At 39.7% G+C, this 25107-nt stretch overlaps 1 protein-coding gene across 1 annotated transcript; it reads right to left on the bottom strand.

The window, feature by feature from the left end:
• Nucleotides 1-849: 849 nt before the first annotated feature.
• LOC139736799 (uncharacterized) lies at nucleotides 850-24768 on the bottom strand. Its single transcript, XM_071647463.1, has 26 exons — nucleotides 24658-24768; nucleotides 23540-23582; nucleotides 20855-20950; nucleotides 20370-20540; nucleotides 19575-19745; nucleotides 18947-19108; nucleotides 17641-17808; nucleotides 16876-17046; nucleotides 16323-16486; nucleotides 15379-15435; nucleotides 14631-14738; nucleotides 13716-13985; nucleotides 12972-13160; nucleotides 12090-12222; nucleotides 11257-11307; nucleotides 10529-10821; nucleotides 9433-10060; nucleotides 8598-8713; nucleotides 7106-7274; nucleotides 6421-6531; nucleotides 5715-5878; nucleotides 4703-4810; nucleotides 3720-3831; nucleotides 2952-3048; nucleotides 1570-1652; nucleotides 850-950 (listed from the first exon to the last, which is right to left on the bottom strand). The coding sequence occupies exons 1-26, from the start codon at nucleotides 24766-24768 to the stop codon at nucleotides 850-852; spliced, it is 4047 nt and encodes a 1348-aa protein (XP_071503564.1).
• Nucleotides 24769-25107: the final 339 nt, after the last annotated feature.

Genomic DNA, 25107 nt, shown 5'->3' with positions numbered 1-25107 from the left:
CTCTTTTTTTTTTTATAGATTCATCGTATAATATCACTCTTAAACAACCACAACTGTCATTTTGTTCCCAGCTGAATACATTTTAAGACAGCTCGCCTGACACGACGCCCACTTAATGTGTTTGTTTTAGGCCTCAAACTACAGATAATTGGGGGATAAAGATCAACTCGCGATCGCTAACGATGCTTTTAAAGAACCAGTTCAACAGTGTCAACAGAAGGGGCATGTTATTGCTGGTAGAATCGAATTAAGAAACCGGACTGAGGTAATGAAAAACAGTACACATGATTACTTTTTATGCTATATTTGTCGAGGTCAGCAGTTTTTGATGCAATGTTTAGACTTTAAAGGTGATGGAGAACCTGCAGGTTGTGATTATTAGCCTGCATGTATGTTATGCTGACTACACTTTGAATAGATTGTATTCTACACCAAATTGATCAAACTGCAGACTACCACATCCTGACGACGAAATCTGACTGTTTCTGTTTCTAGTTTTCGTCCTGTGACGTCATTTCACACGTGTAGCACATTATTAATTACAAAACTGGTGTAGCGCGAAGCAAAGGAAAAATAAAGATACTTGCTAACCTTAAAAAGTACAAATGCTTTAATTGACTTCCCCTTATGGGTCCATGAATAATTGTACAAGATCCTCTAAAGGCTGTTTGTATTTTCCAACCATTCCATTCAGTAATGGAGTTTTGAAAGGTTATGCTAATTTTCTTTTCCTATATTTCATTTCGTATCTAAAGAAGCTAAGGTACTCCAAGGTTGTGTAAGTTGGTAGTCACGTTTTATGTTGGTTTCATCAGCACTACGGTACACTGATCGCGATTTGTTCTTGGTTTACCCTGACACCGAACCGGGCGTGTGAGGGCGCCTGTCGTTAAGATCTTCATATTTCTTGTTGTCGTACTGGCTCACGTCAATTATTTCCTGGGGTGAAAAACGAAACCAAAAAATAATAAAATGCTTAAATATCTTAGCTCTTCAAGTAATCCTTGTTCTAGATCTCATAACTCTTATGAATCTGTTTTACTGGTATCACTACAGATTCACTTGCAAAGCAGAACTTCGTCGATAATGCGACACATTTTAGTCGGGTTTTCATTTGAAAGAGAGTGCAATTTGTGAGAAAGAAATAAAGAAAGAAAGAGAGAGAGATTGAAAGATGGATAAAGAGAAGATAAATGAAGGAGACAAGGAAAGAGATGCTTCTTCTTTTACTGATCATAGACATGAACAAGTTTTATTCTTATCTACCTTTGTATCATTAGATAAAATGCATGTCAAATTTTATAAATTTCTTTGCACATTCTGTTGAAAAAAGAGAAAATAAAGTTTTATTTTAGACCGTGTATTAACTGATGGGAATTATAGAATCTCGCAGGTAACGGGTTAATATATTGAATACAATTGAGATAAAGAGAGGATCTTGAGACAAATTATGGGAAAATCCTTTTCTGTTTAGTTTATTGCTGCTTGCTGATATGTTGGTGTAAGAATTAAGCTTTCAAAATGTTCGAATCCACTTTCAAAGATTTCTAACCTTCTTTTCTGCCGCGATCTTTTCCAGGAGGAGGACAAGAGTCTTGAATGAGGGTCTCTTCCTTGGTTCCTCATGCCAACAGCTCCTCATGATGGAATATCTGGACAGAAAAATAACACAGACAGCGGTTTATTTCTCGGTATTGTCAATGCGCAGAAAACTTTTGCGCATGCTAAAAAAAAGTCCTGTCACAGATGCACTGTGGGATTCCTCGGTGCCATTGTCGCTTCCAGTTGTCTTGCGCGTGTCTTCCACGCAATTCAATGTAATTTTCATAATGCTTTTCTTTCGTTGCTGCTTTTTTCTTCGCTTAGAATAAAAAAAAAAGAGTTTAAAATTTCAAAATTGTACTGATTTGCGGTCATTAGAGTCATACTTCACTAATGCAAGGCTTCAATATGTGCTGGTCATATAACTGGAAAGCGAAGAAGTCTTCAAAAAAAAAAATACCCCTGAATACAGACGGAACGTGACCTTGAGTGCACATGCATCCAAAACCGGGGCAAGGTTGTCCCCTGAGCTATCCCATAATGCATCTAAAACGCTGCTCTACACACGGCACCTAGGTATTGGCAGGGAGGTGAGACTGGTATTGGCGATACCGAGAATTAGACATTACGCTTGTGGCTGAGATAGCAAACTGATTACAGGAGGACGGAGCTGTATACGTTGTAGCTTTTGTGAACAAGACCACGGGTACTCAAGCACGATGTCCGTGGTTCGAACACCTTAGCGCTGCAGCATTTGTGCCCCCAGGCAAGATAGGTAATTCTCATTGCATTGTCGTTCTAGTGGGACTCAAAGCCATTTCATGGTCCCGTGGCTGTTCACTCGAAAGCTTTCTATCAATGAAAATCGAATTCGGATCACTTCTCTGTCAAAGATATCGGAAAAGTCGGTGAGATATCGTCATCGCTCTGTTGAACTATTTTTTGTAAAGTCAGGTGACTATAAACGTAGTTCGACAATCGTAAACGTACTAGAAAGAGGTTAGAAAAAGTAGGTTCAGTCACTGTCCCTATTATTATGAAATAAGGTCGAATACTCTTACCAGACAAGGTGCACATCTTAGATAAAGTTGCTGGAACAAACTAGGTATTCAGGGGTCCAGCGGAAGTTTGGGTGATTTCGGACGTCGAGTATTAACTCTTTGTGCGCCAATGAAAAAAGGCACTTCATCATACGTGCATGCATTGGTGGTATGCCTTTCCACCCTGCCAGGCTTAGCAATGCTTCCTACTTATTCACGTCATGTTGACGTCAAAATACAAGGGCTTACCGGACAAACAAACTCAAGCGTATATGCTATGGTGTATAAGGCCGATTTTCATTTTGAATTGTCCCTGTGGAAGTAGAATAACTGAAGAATAACTGAGAGAAAAAGAAACCATAAACTCACAGTTCGTCGGAACACTGGGGAGGCTTGTCCATGCGATAGCCGACTTGGATTTTGGATTTGATCTCCCGTGACGTCAGACCGGGGTAAGGCGTGGCACCTGTCGTATCAAACAAATGAAAACGTCATTGATAAATTGGACCTAAAATCAAAATGATTATTATGTGTGTGAGTATGTGAGTATACCCCTGCTGGAAAGAACACAGTGTTCAAAAGTGTGAATCACAGTGTGAACACGTTGGGAACACACTGAGAAATATTTTCACACTGCTAGAATTCGAGTGTTTAACATTGTGTTGTGAATCATCAATTCACAGTGTCAAACAGAATAATACTATTTCAACTGATTAACTAATTGCCCTATATCGACTTAACTCGACGGAAGAATTTCATGAATTTGAAGTTCTCACGTGGCAGACTATGTAAACACATTGTGAACACAGTGTGGGACACAGTGTTCTTCCTAGCAGGATATATGTAGGGTTATTGCAAAATAATTATTGTTCATTCACACAGCATTATGTCTTGATTGGGTCAATTCTAATAAATTTAATGACAAAGTCACCACAGGTAGGCCTATTCTGGTTCTTATGTTTCTCACTACTCTTATCCATTATCGAAAACTCCCTTGAATCCTCATTCAACGCATATTTTATCTGTCTGCAACGTGCTTTTTGACCTGCTGCCTGGTGTCAGCATACATTTGCATATCATTTACACAAAATAGTCACAATAGCCTTTCGCCGAGACACTACAGATAATAGTACGCACCGAAGCAGACCAGCTCCCACAGTAGAACTCCAAAGGACCAGACGTCGCTCATTGGAGTGTAAACGCTAGCACAGATCGACTCAGGACTCATCCATCTTACTCCGAGTCGACCCTGAAAAGGTTGCACACCAGATGAAATGATTGAATGTTATCTTTATATTCTGACAAAACTATCCTCGGAAGTACATAGATAGTACATCTAATGGCAACCCAGCCATCTTCTCAGATTTAAAAACAAAACGAAAACGTCGACTGACGACTGGCAAATACTGGTATACAGGCCGATCGCAGAAAAAATAAAGATCACATTTTTTTCTTTCCTTGTGATTTTTGGGTGTAAAATACGGAGGAATCCTAAGAACTATGGTCATACATAATTATGAATTTGCTCTGAATGTGGTTATAAACACAAATGCGAATTCTTAAACTGTATTTTATTTTGTATATACCGACACTATGTTTTACAGTTTTGTACAGACATTTTCTTTTGGAAGTTTTATTACACATAAACCAATCAACTGTTCAAACATTGACTTTTTTGAAAGGGGTGTTTTGTTTTGTTTTTCACTCTCCACTTGAACCAATAAAAAAGCCTTAATGATTGTCCCACCTGTCCTGACATTGTAACATAGCTGTGAATAAATGAGTAGTTTTAAGTATGATTATATCAACTTCCATGATATGCAGGGAGCAACTAATCGAAAGTGTAGGCATGGTATGACAGGGAGATCCTCCGGTTTTAATTTTATCACCGACCACAACTACTTATTCAATAATATATGATGAATAGTTCGTAATATTAAAGTACATCATATGATAGTTTCAATAATGTTGCTCCACAAATCATCCTCTGCTGCCTAAAATCACTGGTAATTCAAAAAAAAAAATCATTTGAACTTCAAAATAGCAAATATATTTTCATGTTCGATATAGGAGGGGTTAAGTTGAATAGATTCAAAGGGCATAGGGTCAATGATTAGTACCTCTGCGATGTTCTCGACAACGTTGCGAACGCGGCTGACGTTTGACACCTTGGCGATCAGTCGCTCGTTGAGGAGGATGTTGCGCGTTGTCAAGTCGCCATGGATGACCTGGATCAGGAATGATACAAAATGATGGAGTGATGGAGAGATGTCATCATGTGAATGGTGTTACCATGGTTACAGCAAGTGAATCCTTGCGGCACAGATAGTATGGCTAAACGAAGAAAGATTTCTGTTTCATTTTCATTTCTTTAGTTTAGATAATAATGAAATTTATTTAACAAAAATGAAACAAAAAAAGCAGAAAAAAGGCATAAAAGGAAGATCTGTACAGGGGTTATGATATCGATGATAGGATCATTTTGGTCGAGGAGAATTCTCTTCGGTATGATTGTATTTCCTGGGAAAAAATGTCCAACAATGTATGCAAAAAACAGAATAATTAGGGACATATTGGACAGGCATTTTGCCTAAGCTCGATTTGATATCAATTGACGATTAAGGCTAATTAAAGTAGTACTAATGATAATAACAATGTCTTCTTTATCCAAGGTGGCCTCTTCAGTGTTACCACTGCTCTACTAGAGGGCCCTGCCATTATTACTACCCTAGCATTGCAAGTATCCCATTTGTACACCTGGGTCGAGAGGGACATCGTGAATAAAAACATCTTGTCCAAGGACGTAGGCACTTGACAGGATTCGATCCTAAGCACTCCAAATGAAAGTCAAGAGTCTTATTCGCTAGGCCACTGTGTCCCCAAAGGTTAACACTTTCTTCCTCTGTAGCTCCTCTGGGAAATCACTAAACCATTACCCCATTAAGTATAGAATCTAATCCTTTGTCATTGCAAAGCCAATCGTTTTGAGTGAACTTTGATTCTTGGGATTCTTTGTCGTAGTTTGTGAGAGGTGGTCAAAGCATCACAATCACATAAGGTTGCAAGTCTCAAAAGATTACTTCTGAAGCAATTTTGACAAGGGCAAATCTCCCGAGCCATCTTGGTCCGTACCCGTTCAGAGGCGAGGAAGGCCATGCCTTTGGCCACGTGCACTGCGAAGCGCAGGAAGATGACGGGAGGGGGCGGTTTAGCCCCGGCCACGCCCGGTCGGTTCCGGCGGAGGAATACTTGGAGTGGACCCTTTGCGGCGTACTCTAGAACCATGTAGTATGGATCTACAACAGAAGAAAGTATCAATGAGGTGAAATCAAACATAAGTAATAACAGACCTCGTCATAATATATACCTGGGATTCCAAGTATCACCTGTAGGTCCTAGATGACAATAAGCACATAGGATTCTATAATTATTGAGACAGTGTCAAAAAGTCAACAAGTTTGACTAATTAGAAAGACGCATCCCCCCCCCCCCAAAAAAAAAGGTCCACTGCGATTTGTTTTTTTTTTTAATGAAGGGTTTGTTCAAAAAGTTTTTCGTCCAATGAGAGTCGCTTTTATGTCTCCCAAAACTAAAGTAAACGGCCCGCATTTTATGCAGCCAATATAGCTATCTATAATGATTAAGACAGTCCGTCTTTAGAGGAAGCAGCTAATCCATTCTGACATTTTTAGCAAAGCCAGTATGAGGTAATCAACGACGGCCAGCTCTCAGCGAGGGTAACTGAGAATGAGTCCACTCTACAACATGGGAAGGAAAAGCAATGTCTCGCACACAACGTCGCGAGCGTCCTTTATTTTTCATGACCCGGAAGTAATACCTGAGGAAGTGCAGCAGCCGAGGAAGGACACGACGTTCGGGTGAGCGCGAAGTCTCTTCATGGCTTCTAGTTCTTTTAGGAAGGCTGCCTTGCTCATAGCTGTCACGTTACCTGATTCACCAAAGGAAAAGGATATTTAAAAAAGAGAGAGAATAATATGAATGCAAGGCAAAAGGTAAAAAAAATGTTGCAAGGTATTTCTTGCGTAAATTGAACATTGTACTTAATCTATCAACTTACAAAATAAAAATAATGAAAGAAATAACCTCAAATCAAACAAAAAATCCAGATTGTGTAATCCAAGTATAACAACAACAACAACAAATTAATACTGGAATCTGTGAATTTAGAATGTAAGGATATTCCCATCTTTCTTTCTTTCTTTTTCGTTCTTCTTTTATTCCGCTATTTCTTCTGCTCTTCCTTCATCATCATCATCTTCTTTCTCTTCAAAATTCAGTCTAACCCTCTGTGCATTGTCAAATTAGTTTTAGACTGTCCTGGGTTGACGGCCACCTCCCTGATTGTATTGTACCATCACCCAAAGATGAAAGACGTTAAAAAACAAACAAAATAATTGGTAGGAGAATAGATCCCATGATTTTATTTCCGGTGAACAATGTTGGTATAAATGGAGGTAAAATGAGGAAAGAAAGAAATCTGAAAGACAGGGAGAAGTCCTTACGATTGAGAACTTTGACCACGGCTGCCATCGGTCCATCTTTGCCCGGCACTGACGAAGCTCTGGCCCGGTGGACAGAGCCGTACGTCCCTTGGGAGATCTCGTTGGCCAGCTGAATACTTTCTCGAGGCAGCTCGTAGAAGTTCTCGTTGAATTCATCCAGGTCGCTTTTCTGTGATGGAGAATAAAACGGGGGGATGACTTTCATTGACAATGATGGCAGACATGATGTTGGTTGTCATCATAATCATCGCTAAAAGCATCATCATCACCAATATCATTACTACCTCCACCATCTCACCACCCCACCATCCCGTAGAACATATCGTCTTTTTGTTAAGAAAGGTTTGAATCCGACTCATCATCACTATCATCATCATCATTATCCTCATCATCATCATTATCATCATCGTCATCTTCATCACCATCATCATCACCATTATCATCATCATCATCATCATTATCATCATCATTATCGTCATCTTCATCACCATCATCATCACCATTATCATCATCATCACCACCACCGACCAGCATCTTCATTCTCACTGCTATCCCCTGCGTTGAGTCTGCAACCATTATTTTGTTACACTCACTATCAGGTCACATCCAACATCCGTAACTACACTAAACATGTGCCAAATGAGACAAGCAATGAAGGATCTGTTTTTAGAATAAACAACATGATCACTCTCTTCCTCATCATGACCATTATCGTCTTTGTCATCGTCACCACCATCATGATCATTACCGCTATCATCGTTTCCACTATTATCACATCGTCACCATCGACGTCGTCATCACCATTACCATCATAATCATTGTCGATTCACTATCATTATCGTCATCACCATCTTCTTTGTCATTGTATCATCAGCAATACAGTGCACTCCCGTTATAACGAGCGTGACGAGCATGGTTATAACGAAATTCCGGTTACAACGAAGTAAAATTTCAGATCGCAACATTATCCGCTCTATGTTCCTTTTACTGTTTATTGGTTCGGTTTTAACGAAATTTCGATATAACGAAAGAAAACTGCCGGTCCCTAGGACTTCGTTATAACGGGAGTCCACTGTTTCATCATCAGTAAATATCAAGGCATCAATAATACTTCTCTCCGTATGCAGCTCTCGTTACTAATATCAGTGAATGTACGCTATGACAGCACTGAAGGTAATGTATGAATTGAAGAATCTCTTTCGAAGTCTTTATTCCAATTAAGTGGCATGACATTTATCCTTTAAAACTGTTGGTTTTTTGTCTGTGTCTTGTTGTTGTTGTTGTTGTTGTTGTTGCTGTTTGTTTTTGTTTTTGTTTTGTTTTGTTGTTGTTGTTTTTTGCTTCCGTGCATAGACAGAATGTGTGGTGTCGCGAATCGTGTGTTCATGGTGGAGAATTCAAATTCTGTCTCGTTAATTATCTTTTTGAGTTCAACAATCACTACATGTATGTTATTATGTCACTATTATGTTATCAACCATAATTTCCGTACCTGTCTCGGCAAAGCTGCTACAGACTGTCTCTTGGCAGCAGGAGCGCCCGCAGCCGGCTTGGCACCCGATTCTGGCTCCGACTCTCTCCGCTGCTTTGCCCCTGGAGCTTGCTGAGCTGTAGGTGCAACGGCAGCGGCTGTGGTGGGCAGGTGGGGGGGGGGGGGGGGGGGGGGGTAGTGGGATTTTCATCAACGACTTGTTAAAGGCAACATTCCTTTCCCCTGTCGACATTATTATGATTATGGACGACACATTTGTTGGGGTGTTTTTTCTCCTGTTAAATTCCGAACAAACTAACATTAGAACTGGGTTATACTATTCATGCTAAAATCCGTGTTCGATGTTAAACAGGATTTCGTGATGCATTAGTCTATATCTGACAGAGCACGATCCGCTTGGTACATTCATGCGCATCTCAATTCTTACGGTAAAACATTACCATGTTACTTATTTTGAACTCACTTTGAAACTACTGTTAATGAATCCTCTCATCATAAGAGTTGGTTACATCACCGCTCGACTGGATTATTCACGAAACTCAAAAGAGATATCAACTGAAAAATTGCCGGACACCAGTGTCTTTGAAAAAAAAGAAGAAGTTCATTCTGTGTGCCATCAAACCATGTGAGTGTATTTGGTGCCACCTTCAAATTATCCGACACATTGACACAGTGAAATATTCAATGCAATGATAATCTCTGGTAATTATGCAAAGAACCTCATTTTTACAAAAATTTAATATGCCCTATTAAGTACACCTCCATGACGAAATAATGAGTTAATACAAATACTGATATGAAACATGCTGGTGCAATTGACGAATAATATACTAACCTGGTTTTGGTCCTGACTTTCCGTTCATCGCTTGTTGCATGGTTACGCCACCTTGCTGTCGCGGAGGTGCCTGCTTGGTGACTGCGAGTTTCCCACCTGTTGCCTGCTCCAATGTCATGCCGCCACGTTGCGGGGGTTGCGGCTGTGCCGCGGTTTTCCCGCCGGTCGCTTGCGCCATCGTCATGCCGCCGCCACGCTGGGGAGCTTGAGGTTGCTGGGGTGCCGCTGTTTTCTTGCCTCCTGTCGCTTGCTCAAATGTCATCCCACCGGTCGGAGGCGGCTGCGGTTGGACCGCTTTTTTACCGCCAGTTGCCTGCTCCATGGTCATTCCACCGCGGGCTGGTAGCTGCGGTTGAACCGGCTTTTTACCCGCTGTCGCCTGCTCCATGGTTATTCCGCCCTTCTGCGGAGGCTGCGGTTGAACCGCTTTCTTACCGCCGGTAGCTTGTGCCATGGTCATGCCACTGCCCTTTGGCGGTTGAGGTTGGCCTTGCGGTTTTGTGGCGGCTTGTTGAGGTGCTTGGTTGGGTTGTTGCACCCCTTGCGGCTTGCCTGCCGTCTTCCCTGCTACGGCTTGCTGTAGAGTCATGCCTCCGGTTGGTTGTCCGCTGGCTGCTTTGGCACCACCCTGCAAATCGGTAAGAAAAGAAAAAGAGCTTCATTAATGCAATAACCAAATTCTTAATATTTCTCTGCTAGTTTCAAGCTGCTCCAAAGTTATCATTTTTTTATCTTGTTTAATGGTAGCCTATACATTTCTTTTTTTTTCTTGATTGTACTTTTTATTGTTTATGTTTGTTTTCGTTGAGTTGTGTCGTTTACTCTATCATTGTATGCAGTTTGTATGGATTTGTGAGTGTGTGTGTGTGTGTGTGTTGTGTGTGTTGTTCAAGGATTTGCCGAAAAACAGCTTTGCTGAAGCAAATTGCCGTGATTAAAGAAAATGAACTGAACTAAACTAAATAGAACTGAGGGAATTACATCTCAATATAAAAGAGTCGATAGAGGAAGACTTTTTTTATGATCTGATGATATTGGAGATTCTGTTGATTTAATTGATATTGCCACACATTTTTCAGCAAAAATATTGATGTACCTTTCCAGCTGTAGCTTGTTGAAGAGTCATTCCTCCCGTTGCGTTTGGCGCCTTCTGCTGTTGGCTTTGTTGCACGGCAGGTTTGGCTCCTTTCCCGCCCAAAGCTTGCTGCAAGTTCATGCCGCCCGCCGCACCGGTTGCTGCCGCCGCCCCTTGTTGAGGCGGTTTTTGTTGCGCTTGGGCTGGTCCATGGGCAGGTTTCTTGCCCGCTGTGGCCTGAGACATCGTGATGCCTCCGGCTTTAGCTGCGGGTTGTTGGGCAGGCGCCTTGGCATTCTTGGCTTCAACGCTTTCTGCTAAAAAAAAATTAAACATGAAGAGTTGTTTGTTTCTAATTCATCAAAGTTCATGAAGGCGTTTTGTGCACTTAACTGAATTCATTACTGCTAACCACTTCGAGGTTTGATTATTCATTCTTTTTTGTCCGTTTTCCTTGGGGGTCATAGGGAGGTTTATCAGGCCAAAATATTACTTATCAATATTAGTGGCGTTTCACTCCAAAGACTAATGCCTTGATAAACCTCAATATTAATACGCGGTTAATTGAATTCTTGATTAGCTTTGGAGGCAGGTCTACTCAGTTGCTATTGCTGGTATTGTCTCACTTTAATGGCATGTATTTTTTTTTGTAGTCACACTCACACGATATAACTATCATAAACAAACAAAGAAAAAAGCTTCAAAAATATATTTGAAAATGTATAACAAAATGTATTGATATTACTTACTTCCTTGTCGGGCAGGCATCTGTGGTTTCGCCTTAGCGTCGGCTGCTTTACCTGGATTGGATATGGTAAGAAACATGACATTGCATTTTCGACGATGCAAGCTACGGACGAGATCATAATTACTACACTATGTATTGATCTTCATATTAAGAAGCATCTTCATATCTAAAAGCTTCATATTTAGAAGCGTTACTGAGGAAAAGATGAGTTTGGTGATAAACATTTTTTGTTTTTGCCGTTCAAGTGCTAAAAATGATTTGCTGACTGAGATTCATCAGACATAACGTTCATACTTCATTTACTTCTCTAGCCACACTCTCTCTCTGTATCTAACAGTCTATCTATTATATATCTGTTTATATTCTCTACCTCTCTCACCTCCTGGAAAATGCATAATATAATATAATACAATATAATATAATATAATACAATATAATATAATATAATATAATATAATATAATATAATATAATATAATATAATATAATCGTCATCACACTACGATGTAGTAAAACATTTGTGCATGAGTATAGCACTCTTGTTTAAAAGCATGTATCAGTTATTAATGTGGTATGATTATTTCTCCCCTGACTATCTTGATACGAACTACTGCAATCACTTGTCGAATATAACTGCTATTTGTACACTACACTTGCCAGTAATCTATCTTTGCTAAGCATCAAGTTGTTGTTACAGTATGTCAAAGGGGTCTCAGCAAATCTTCAGGTAGTCAGGAAAAACTTTTGTTTTGAATAGAATAAAAAGAGTGATCGAATTCAGGAAAAACTCCTATTTTTATAAGTGTTACATATATAGCAATGAAAACAGCTATACCTTGCATAACAGCAGTAATGGGTTCCCCGAGGATATCAGTCAGCCCAGCGAACGCTGGTGCTGGCCCTCCCGTAGCTCCCCCGGTGTTCTGTGACGCCTGGTGTCCAGCCATCTCCTTTAGCTGCGCGTCAAGCTGTAGAAAGAGATAAAACACCAAATCGACATCATTCTGAATATACTCTAAATCTGGTGTGTAAGCTGAATATAGCTCTTTTATGTCTTCTTGTTCAGAATGTCATTATCATGATTATTCTTTATCCATACTTTTTTTCTCTCTTAATCTATTTCGGAGTCTGTCAATCCACTCAATTTATCAATGTAATGAAAGTAATCTGTATCTGTGGCGTCATTTCTAAAGTCTATCCTTCCATAAGTTTGTTAGTCCATTAGAAAAAAAAAAAGCAAATTTCATGACTTTCCGAGGGTTCCGTCTTGAAAATCTTTCCACAAAACGAACATAGACTTAAAACCATGCGCGGTCCCCAATGTTGTCCATTGCCTCCTCGCTATACCTGTCCACTTCTACCATAATCGAAAATACTTATGTATCTATCTGTCTAAATTAACATATCTTCGTATATCTGTCTGCCTACCATTTGGCCATACCCGTCTAAGAGTCTATCTGCCTGTTTCTTACCGGAATGATAAGAAAGTAATTAAGAATAGAAACACTGTCTGCATTATATCACAAAAAGCGGTCCGGGAATTTGCCGCTACATGAAGCTGACACAAGGAGGATTCATTTTGTACACATCCTGCATAACGATGTCGTCACCCCAAAAATATGGCATTAAAACTGTTATCTACACGAGTTATTTCAAGCATCCATCGATATCAGTGAATCGATAATGGAGAACTGGATCGAATTTCCCTGATCGATACCTGCATCAGGTGCTGCATCATGACCGGCGTGGCAACGCGCTGTTCGTCTGTCGGTTCGGCCCGAAGTCCGAAGGAGCCCGAGTCCTCCCGCTCGATGCTGGCCGTAACCAGCCGAACATTCTTCTGGGGTTTCGGGCGACGATTTCTGGCTTTCTTCGGCCCGCCGGGCTGCCCCGCTGGCTCGTCGATCTATGACATGGGAAAATAAAGTCAAAATCAAAAATCATTTACAAGGGAGTCTGGATAAAATTAATACTGCATCCTGGGCAACAGGGCGTACTGGGCGTTATTGTAGGCCTATCGTTGTTTATATTTTTCCTTCATTTTGTTCTTCTTCTTTCTTCTCCCCTCTTCTTCTCTTGTTATATATTAGGCCTACAAGAATCATTATCAGTGTTTTTGTTATCATCATTACTATCATTTTCATCATTATCATCATCGTCATCTGTATGATTTCTATTGCTTATGATTCAAAGATATTCCCGCAGTTATCATTGCTGTAATCATTTGAATCATTGTTAATGACTGATGATTTTCTTCAGAAATCATGCACTGTGCATTGAAAAAACAAACAACAGTTTCCTCTGACTCTTGAATTTGCTCTGTTTTAAAGTGTTGAGGACGTTGCATGAAGGACAAAAAAGAGCATGAGTACTGGAAGTTGACATCTGAAGATTTACGTGTTTTTCTTACAGAAGAGTAACTCTTATCTTCGTATTCAAGACTTAAAAGAGCCATTCTCACCTTCACCAGCGGCACGGTCGCTGAACCTTCCCCGGAGGCCGGCGGCGGAGGAGAGCTGGGAGTGCGCGGTCTCGAGGTTGACGAACCCGGTCTGGCTCTAGCGGTTCCTGGTCTGTCTATAGCAGTGCCAGGTCTCGATGCAGCCGTTCCAGGTCTCGATGCCGCAGTGCCTGGTCTAGCACTGCGCGGTCTCGCAGTACCAGGACGTGACAAAGACGATCCTGGCCTAGAGTCGGCGGTTCCTGGCCTACTGTTCAGCAAGTCGTCAAGCTGTTAAAGAGGGTATATACGTAAGCGGCAACTTTATTTTGATTTCCCATGTTCATATTTGACCCAGAACGTAAATAATGTATAATGACAACAACCCATGAGTGTATTGAGTACAATGCTTCGTTAAGTGGGCCGACATCATGAATAATTTAGAGATTTGTTTTAAGTTCAGAGTTATGGTTGATTACGTGACACAGCGTTGGTCATGACGTCAAAATTCAGTATGATCACTATCAATAAAGGTTTTTTTTTTCTTTTACTTTAACAACCACAATAGGAATCTTTATTCCAAGCACTACATCGCCTACAAAATATCAAGGAATATCTGTTAACAATCTCTGCAAGATGACAAGGCTGAGTATCTGCGCACAACTTATGATATCTGCAATGATTTTGTTATTATGTTAATGACTATGTAAACGTACCCACTGGAAAAACACCTACTAGTATTTTTTCTTTCATATCTGTATGCATGCTAACTGACGATTTTTCATGATTCATTATTGCCATTTCACAATATTTTTATATTATTCTATCTGCAATGTTCTCTAGACTACAGACACTATGTCAACAAACATTGAAATTAAAAAGGAGATTTGATAAGTTTAAAGAAATGGAAGTTGTTGCCACGGTGACGAAACTTACGCCGAACTCTCCAAGGAGCGGATAATCCTCGTCGACACGCCCATTCTTCTTCAGCTTCGCCTTCAGCTGTTGGCGGCGCTGTTTCTCCGCAGCACTCCTCTTGCCCTCCTATGAAAAACACAGAATGGAAAATAATGACGATGATTGATTGATTTTGTTTTCCGTATAAAAGACAACAGCTGGATAACCCATATTCAGCGATGCCAACGTGACATCGCTGGTCTTCCATGGGCTCCAGAACATTAAGATTACTAATACCACAATATGAAAATATGAAATACATGAATTGAGAGATAATATCGCATATTGCAATTGACAAGTAAATAACAAAAGAAAAGAATGCAAGGGAAAGAACAATATGACAAATCATAACTTGTAATGACCTCTACTAATTAAAATACTACAATTCTTTCGCATTGACAACCTTACTGCATACTTACTTTAAATTAAAATTGTCGATGAATGACTCTCTTTGGTTTTCATACAGATGTCGTGTGTTCGATAATGGTCTTCCCAATCGTCATACATTAGTAATGGACCAGGTTACGGATGTATGCGTCCATTTTGACTAGTATGAATCTTTAGACATGCAAGCACTATTTTCGTTATGTCATTATTGACTTAAACATCATTGAAAAGAATATACTCTCGTGTATTGCAGGAACTTTTTCAACATGGAAAATTTTCAACATTTTGGAAATTGACAATCTCGCTAGAAACATGCAGGAAGATGGTTCGCGTGTCTTACCGGTATAATGCTCATCTCTGCTGCCTCCTTGTACAGTTTATCCTTTTCTCGTTCCTCCTGTACAATGCAAACGAGAACAGAGAACACAGGGAGTTGGCCATTGTTCTAAAAATCACTATTCGAGTACACATTGCATGTATATCAACGAGTTTGATAGTTGTTATTATTTTATATGCTAAGTTAAGATTATGCGATATTTGTTATTATGATACTTGATACTTTATGAGGTAGGCCTAAACCCTATAGGGCAGCTCTCACTGTAAGCTGCAGCTTTACTGGGATGACAGGTGAAGTGAACCATTGAATTTCCAAATTTGTCACAAAGTGGAGAAATGGTGGTGCAATTTAGGAGCTCTTCCTTTTGAAAAATGGCGATATATATTTTTGAAGTCAGGAGCAGACAATATTGGGGAGCTTTTAAGATATAGGTAAAAGTTAACGGCACATAATTATGCTGAAAATTTTGCTCACTGAAAATTTGCAAGTAGTGATATTTTTGTTCTGCCTGTTGTCTGCTTCATAACGTCATTGGAAAAAATGAAATGCCGGTAAATAAGATATCTGGCCTCATCTTATTGTTCGTTTGTAGTTTTTTTTTTACTATTAACTTCATCCTATAAACAATGACGTGTACACTTCTTCGTTTCTCCTCAACACTTTCTCTTTTCAAGCGGCGAACCGTTGAATATGACAGAAGAAAAACTCAGACGATCCTTTGCACTTACGCTATCAGCGCTAGATTAAATATAGACAGACATTCTATATCTCTCATGCGACAGAGGACAATGCGTATATGAGGGGAGATTAAGGTAGATTTCAAATACAAATTCAAAGTAATTTATATTACAAATGAAATACAGTCATTTCTAATACACATCTCCTGATCTCCAACAAATTCCTTCTTTATTTTTTTTTTCTGCAGTGAGTGCCGTGACCCTTCTTACCAAGAGCTTCTTCTTCTTCCGGTTCAGCTGATACTTCCTAATGAGGAGCCCAATGATGAGGATGATGGTGAACACGCCCAGGATACCGAAGATGATGGACAGGATTAGGGCGTAGTCCACGTTTCGCTGCTTCCTGGTCACGTGACGCACGTAATCGGGAGGCACTGCGGGCGGGATGAGCAATGGGTACCAGCGGATCAGTGATCAATGTAACAGGTTGTGGCCGTTGTCTGAGTTTGATAATGTACGTTTTGTTTGTTTGGTTTGTTTGATTGTTTGTTTGTTTGTTGCTTTTTGGTGGGATGTTTACACCTAACTCACAATGATGAATTCGTTCTATGATGTATATTCCGCTAATGATTGAGACAAAGTATAAAGTACAATAAAAAATGCCATTAAATTTTGTGTTCAGTACTCTGAAATATCATGCTATTTTGCTATCTGCTAACTATCATGAAGAAAAGATATTTTGCCAAAGCACCAGTTCTTGTAATTATAAATTATCGCTTAATCAATGAGCGATTTAAATCTACAGACGATAGAAATCGTATACCTGGACACGTGTGCGAGAAACACTGCTTCTCTTCGGAGGAATGGTCTTCCACAGGACACTCCTTCCCACCGTTCTTCGGCCGAGGATTGGTGCACGTCCTTATGCGGGTTTCCACGCCACGCCCACACGTTTTGCTGCATGACGACCACTCGGTCCAGTCAGACCACGCCCCTATAGACGCCAAGCAGAGAATACATGGACATGGCCAATAAACATGTCAACATCTTAAAACCGTCCTATTTTTATAAAATAACATTGAATGATAACAGTGATGATGCTGAAGATATTAATAATAATGATAATGATAATAATAGTAATGATAATGATGATAATGATTATCATAGTAATTATCTTTAATTAAGTAGATTATTTAAAATCGTAAAAATGGGAACATCATTATGTAAGATCAATCAAATAGATAATAATACGAAAAAAAGACAGAGATAGAGACAGACAGGCAGACAGACAGACAGACATTATCATTAACCCTATTTTGCGCTTTGAGAATTTAAATTCATAATTTGCAAGCATGCTTTTCAGTGGACCTCTCAATTCTTTGTTTTTCTCCAAACATAATTTTGTATTTTGCCGGTATGCATGAATAATTTTTTAATCTCCTGATTTAAAAAAGAAAGAATGAAATAAATGAAATTAAATGAAATAAAATGTTGATTGCCGATTGTCGGTGTAGACAGTTGTATGCACACTGTCTTAGTTTGTCGCACAGAAAGGGTTAAATAACTTTCGAGCTTATTTCACACTCACCGTTCTGTACACACTTGAATCCCGTACAATCCCCGTAGGCTTCGTAGTCAGAGCCGGGGCAGTCGGCCCCGCCGCGCAAGGGAGGCGGGTTGTCGCACGTTCGTGTCTTCTCCCCGCGACATGTTTCATCGCAGGAAATAATATTCCACTCACTCCACTGACCATCAACTGCATGGTTTAGAAAGGAATGGGAATGAATGGAAATAATCATTTCTTAAGACACAGGGGCTTAATATGATAGGTTTCATGAGCATGGAGTAAGTGTTATCACCCTGAATCACTGTTTAACCATCATGATTTCTTTGTCTAGTATGATTGTAATTGAGTTTTATTCTAACACTATAGATACTCTTCGGAATATGTTCTAACCCTGATAAGAGCTTGTGGCTATTAATATTGCAAAAACAGCTTGGAACGCTACTTCGCAATTCTTCCCTTTTTTCCTTGTAAATTCTAAATAATATAGATCAAAGACGCGATTGGTCTGTATGTTGGCACAGAAAAGTAATAATTATGTAATATCAAACATTTCAAGATTATCACGCTCCTATAATCTTTACGAGGTAGTACTTGTATATAAATGAACGCATTCACTGAATGCAAAACAGTTACTTTTGGGGAAAATTCCAATTGCCCTAAATTTTGCTGGCTACATTCATCCAGACACAGGTTAGAAGGCACGGATCGATAGATGCAATGTAAACACTGCTCCAGCGCACTTTGTATCGATTCGAGCCCGGGAAAGCCGATATTACAAACAAAGACCATCGTAGGTCATAGGTCAGAACGTTTATACCATGAATACATTTTGATTTTCGCCACTGACCAACCACTGGAAATTGATGTCAATCACATACTTTTTTCCGGTCTGAAGCCAATAAGTAATTTGCCACACTGACATTTCTTATGTCCTTCTGTCCCAACCAGAAACTTGACCATGATTTTCACCGTCAGTTTCACTTGAAACCTTGTTAAAGTACCCTAGTGAATAGTGACTTACACAATTATTATCATGAACGGCAGAATCTTGTCTTAATTTCTTGTTTCAAATGAATAATTTCGGAAAGACATGGAAGAAGGACGAACCATCTCATTAGCAGATATACCTGTTTTCTCTCCTTATCAACCTAACATCGTTAAACGTTCTGTCTCCCCTCTCTCTCTCTCTCTCTCTCTCTCTCTCTCTCTCTCTCTCTCACTCTCTCTGTGTAATATCTTTATCTCATGTACTCTTCTTAAGAAATTGAGTTACGGATTCTGTTAAAGAATTTGTATTGCGCAACAAGTACCAATTTGATGAACTCACCAGGGCAATCTAGGATGCTACATCCTGACACGTAGGTATCGTCACCCACACAGTCATTCCCGCCGAACTGCGGGGCTGGGTTGTTGCACGACCGATACCGGTACTTCTCGCAAGCCGTGTTACACGCCGTGTAGGCTCCCCAAGGACCCCAATTTCCATGGACTATAAACATAAATGCAAAAGAAAGTTGAGCAAAATTAGCTCATCGAAGTAAATGGTAGATTGCTTTCTTTCTTTTAGTCTTAACTTAGAATGCATTTTGGCAAATATATCGCTCAGACTGCGCCAACCCTTCACTTTTTCAATACAATGTTACAACTACACTTTTGAATGTCGTATACGAACGTTGCCATGTTTTTCACAGTTTGATGAAAGAAAAAGATCTATTCTAAAGAGTAATGATTGTTTGGCTAAAGTTATTTTCCCGACAAAGAGGCTGGTTCACGGACAGTGACGGAAAGGAAAAGAAAAGTATTTAGTCTTTCGCACTAGACAAATTCAAAGGTTCCAAGTTTTAACATTAACTCAGCCGGTAGAGTACCGGGCTAGCATCCGGAGGTCTCGGGTTCGAATCCCGATAACTTGTCCGATGGCCACTGAATTTTCCGAGAGTGACCCCTGGACTCACTTGGACATATCGCGTCTCCGCAACTCTGCGTCTGTTCGGTCTCTCCGGTACAGTTGGCCCCACCGTAGGCCGGAGCTGGGTCGGAACAGGACCTGGTCCTAGTCTGCGTTCCTCCACCGCACGTCACGGAACAGGCGCTCCAGTCGGAGTAGTCGGACCAAGCCCCATCAACTGGTCCAAGGCGGGGAACGGCATAGAAGCAAATGTTTTAATAGACTCTTTTTGGCTCATTCTGTTTTCATTCACAATTCATATAAGAACTTTGTCTCGTTCCGATGTTTCAGTTTTTATCATGTACCAGGGATATATGCACAGATTTGAAAGTGCTATGAGCAAGGCACTGATATTGGTGATGATGTAGGCCTACGAATGAAATAAATGGAATGCGATTACCCTTGAATTGCATGGTCATGTTTCTTTTCTAACAAGAACCGAAGAAGCAAGAAGATACTGTGGTTTTGCTGCATGAAAACGAGCAATCAATGACAGATCATTCTTTAGCACTGATTCCAAACACGTCCAAGAACGAAGACTGTTGTTGCTGTTGGGTTTTATTGTTTGTTTGTTTGTTTGTTTTTACTGCTCTGATGTAATCTCATTATGCATTAACTGTAATCATAAAACAGAAAATACAATGATCTGCGATGAAAACCCTCCTTAAGACCATCTTCTTTTGTGTTTCACCTTAAGTGGTCCTATGTCATGTATGTTTGCCCCTTTAAGATTCTGTTGGTGAGTATAAAAAAGAATATCAGAAAAAAAAAAAACTATCTACATGTACATCTGTTTAACTACCTGGACACGGGTCGTTGTTACACGATCCCTGCTCCATCTCAAAGCCGGTACAGTTGGCTCCGCCATTGGATGGCGGCGGGTTGTTACACCGTCTAAAGCGGACCGTCAGTCCCCCAGCACAGGTGTGCGTACAGGTGTGCCATTCGCCCCAATCGCCCCATCCGCCGTCGACTAGGAATAGAAAAGGTTCACAAAATTTTGTATATGGATATGATGATGTCCAGTTATTTATGAAACATTAGACAATAACCAAAATATGAGAGACTAATTACCAGAATCCACAAATGAAATCTCATCATGCCGCTATAAATGCAATCTTAAACCATAAGAATGCAAACAGAGTTTCTTTACTGATACAGCTGGAAATTTTCTGTCTTAGTAGCATTTGCACGTAGTGGGTTACAATTGCAATCAGTATTACTATTGTTATCATTCATTTCAAAGCTTTAAATCTTACAAAGATGGATGTAGTCATCAAACCATACCTGCTGATGAGTTGCCATCGGATAGTGTCGTCGTTTGTTGGGTGAACTCCTCGGTAGTATACTGACTCGGTAGGGTGACGGAAATAGTGGTTTCCCCTGAAATAAGAATCAGAACAAACAAACAAAATATAGAAATGATTTCAATTATGGTTTAAATCTCGAATTTAGACAACTTTGGCAGCTAGTAAAGGCGAACGACAATGGAACAATGCTAAAGCAGTACGCCGGTACTCCTTGAATCGAATGCGAAGCGTTACTCTCGCATCATAAGGAATATTGGTGATACAGGAGACCATGGCGTATTGCAAATCTGTAGCTTTCTATTCCTGTTGTTGTTGTTGTTGCTGTTGTTGTTGTTGTTGTTGTTGTTGTTGTTGTTGTTGTTGTTGTTGCTTTGATGTGATGGTTTTATACAACAAATAAAGGAATTTCCCCCATTGTAAAGCTATTTTATGGTGACGAAGGCAATGAGTGACATAATTATAACACAAGTTTGTCTCAATTGTTATATTTGCCCTACTTTGAAACCGGGTAAAGATCGGTCTTTGAATAGCGAATCTTCGATATCACTGTTTTTGCTTGTTTGCTCTGAAACTAATATTGACCATGATCACCATGATTCATTGGTCACGTATCCAACCGTAAGACGTGACAAAATGTGTGCTTCGACGATACTGTTTTTACTTTCTCTACTTATAAACTCACTTCTTCAAAGGCATGTATTTCTCATTCTTCAAAATGTCTTATGCTTCTGAGAGATTTTAAAAACAAAAGAAAAAAATGTAATGATATGACACGAAAGAATGATAAGAAAATGCATAGAATATTTCATGACGTAAAAAGTAGAACAGGCCACACCAGGGATCCTTTCAAAATGGCGCTGACTGAAGGCATTTCGCAAGTTGTCGTCACTTATTGATGATTTTATTCCCCAAATGTTTTCTGCACGTCCCGATCGATCAATTCTTTTGTCCTTCCAGAGTGAGACTTTTGTTGACAAGCCCTGTCAGGGACCTCTAGCCCAAGGTGCCAACGTGCCAATGAAAGGCATTATTGATTTCGCATGTGCCAACTAAGTTTAGACCACGGCTGCCATTTTGGAAGCGTGAAACGTATCTCGAAGTCTCGAAATTTGCACCCCTTTTTCCTCTCACTTTTGTACGAAACCATGCAAGAAGTACGATTGATTACACTGGCAAATATTAAGGAAAATGTGTTCATGATGAAATGCACGTAAATGCCTATATAGCTACCACAGTGACTGTGTAACTGCGGGTTCACAACGTTTTTATGGATTTCTAGAGAACAGTCTCCCAATTGTTCTGACACCCTAGCCCGGCCAAGTGTTTCATCAATCTTTGTTCTTGACGAGTACATCAGTGTTGCATATAGGGCCTAATGTTTCTGCCATTAATTTACTATCATTATCAATGAATCAGGAAACGGAATTACGATTCATAGAGACGCCCTATTCACATTACACTAAATAACATTCTCAATATGAAATTTATGTACGCCAGACATATGCGGGGTATATCATATCAAAATATCATCATGAAACGATACTAATGGACACTTTCGGTCTCATTTCAAGTTTCATGTTATTTTTTTTTTTCATTCATTTAAATTCTTTCCTTGAAACGAACAAAATAAAGCAAATGGTTGGAGTAAAATAAAAACAAGAAAGCAATTCTGAAGAACATGTACGAATTTCACGTAAGACGCCAACAACACATCGACAATTATTATTTTCAAAAGGGAGAAATTCATATGTATCACTGTCTTTTTTAAACCAGATCCCGGGATTTACCGGTAAAAATGACGTAGTTTTGACACAAATACTAAAAACAAACAAACAAACAAACAAGAAAATAATGTGCAATACATGGAATAAAATGCACATTGGAATACAGACCAAAGCGTAGTATTAAGGTATATCACAGCAAGCGGATTAACATTCATAATCTGTAAATAAAGAGTGTTCTAACCTGTCAGGTTAGAAATTACACTGATGTTGCTGCAGCATAAACCACTAATTATACACCTTTGCGTCTTTTTGAACTAACTGCTTTTTGCGTCTTTTGAACTAACTGCTACACTGCAAAAAGTCCGGTGTTAAATATGAAACACCGAGCTGGTGTTAAATTTCCGGTGCCCATTCATGGTGTTAGATTAACACCTCCGGGTGTCATTTCAAAATATAAAATTGTTTTTGAATAGTTTCTTAGTTACTGCACTTCTTGTTAATTTTGAACTTCAACAAGACGATAAAGAATTTCCGATAAAGTACTTTATTTTTGAAAAAAATGTGTAAACACATTTACACCACAGTAACACCAGTTGGTGTGGTCTCCTATTGAAGATGGACGGGTGTTATATTATTGAAATTAACACCCGCCAATATCAAATCAACACCATGCGGTGTCATTATTGAATTAACTCTAGTTCAGTGTCAAAAATATCACCAGCCACGGTGTCAAATTAACACCACGAAGTGCCAGGTGAACACTTTTTAACACCGTCACAATACATTTTCTACACCTGTGGGTGTGGTCCTCTATTGAAGCTTGATCGGTGTTAGATTTAACACCTATGGTGTTAAATCTAACACCGATGTTTTTACAGTGTATAAAGTAGTGTTAAACCCGGCACAAATTCACCCAAGGTTGGCAGGTTTTAACTCACCTCTCACACAGTTGGACTGAAAACATGAGATGAAGGACAAAATCTATCGATGGGGAGAGAAAAGTGGAAACAAACTCACATAAGTTCGACGAACACGAGAACAAACGAGTTTCCATTCATCGGTATAAAAACGAGGCGTTGGTTGACTATGGTTATCATTGTGAACTTTCCATGTATATTGAATCCAGTTCCACGTTGGGAATTTGCCTTGCAAAATGATAATGTTGAATAACTAAGTTGTAAATGCTAGCAAAGTTTGTTTCATTACACTTTCTTTTTCTTTATTCAGGAATTCAATCCTTTAGTGCAGTTGTCATGGTTGTTTGTTAAATGTTAGAAAACTGAAAAACACGTCGAATATTCAGTATCATACCTCCTTCCACACTTTCCCTTGTAGATGGTTTAAACCTTAGTTAACAAGGTAACATATTGCTTACAAGGAACCAGGCAAGTTGGTTGATAATATCACATTTTCTCTCTCTTCTTTTCTTTAAAACAACAAACAGCAAACCACGAAAACACGCCCGTTATCATACCAATGGGGATTACCATGATCTCGAAGTCAAGGAGTTTAAATTGTTCATGTCTCTCGTTAAATCAATGGTTAGTAATGCAGACAGTCCAAGAGCTAACTCAATGCATGTCGTATCATTCTAATGGGTCCGCAGACATTATTATTATGAGTTTTGCTTATTTTTCGTTGTTTATTTTTAAAATTCAGGAACAAGGTTCAGAAATGTACTTAAGAGTTCATGGTAGTTATAGATTAATCCTTGATGAAAACCAGGGGAAATAGATAAAATGATTCACGAACATCTCGTTTTGCTTACCAGACTAAACAAAGAAAGCCGTAAGGACGCCATCTTGTCATCCTCAGTAGCAATCCACACACTATCACTGATATTCCATTTACATCACACCGCGATATTCGGCTTTCGTGTCGTGAAATATTCCTGAAAGCTTTACGTTTCCTAGTGTTGGTGATGTCCAACAAGGGCTCCCCTCTCCTTTGGATCTTAGCGGAAGAATTTGGTACTAGCCAACGACAAAAACCCTTTCCAGTAGAAGGGGGTATTTCTAATCGAGCATGGCGAGTCTTACACGAAACATCAGCCAACTCTGGGGATGTCGTGGAGCTGTACCTGCTTACTCTGCTTGTGCGTCGTCTGTAAAACTCTTCCTTTTCTCTCAAAAGACTCACCCCCTTTCGCTCCGATGTTATGTACCATCCTCTTAATCGATCTTCGCTTATCGACGTCACAAGAGTCTGTTATAGATTCGGACCGCCGTCTTCTTTTGCGTTTCCAGTTCGGTTATATGCAAATTTATCGATCGTCTTGTGAAGTTATTGATTGATGGTGAAGAGGGATTTAGTAACATCTTGGTGTATAGCTGCAGTCTGGAGACCACGTCGGTTCTTATTTGTCGATCCTGACCAGACCATGTTCATCTTTTTCATACGATGTTTTATGTCAGTAGAGGAAGGAGTTGATGCAAAATGAAAATCATTGCATAGTGTGAGGTTTAAATCATTCAGTTCAAGATTTCCTTTCTATCAATTTCTTTTA

Source organism: Diadema antillarum, unplaced genomic scaffold, assembly GCF_040938485.1.
Source record: "Diadema antillarum isolate AM-2024a unplaced genomic scaffold, OU_Dant_1.0 seq00000663_RagTag, whole genome shotgun sequence".
NCBI classification, from domain to species: Eukaryota; Metazoa; Echinodermata; class Echinoidea; order Diadematoida; family Diadematidae; genus Diadema; species Diadema antillarum.
This window is presented reverse-complemented; position numbering and strand designations above follow the sequence as displayed.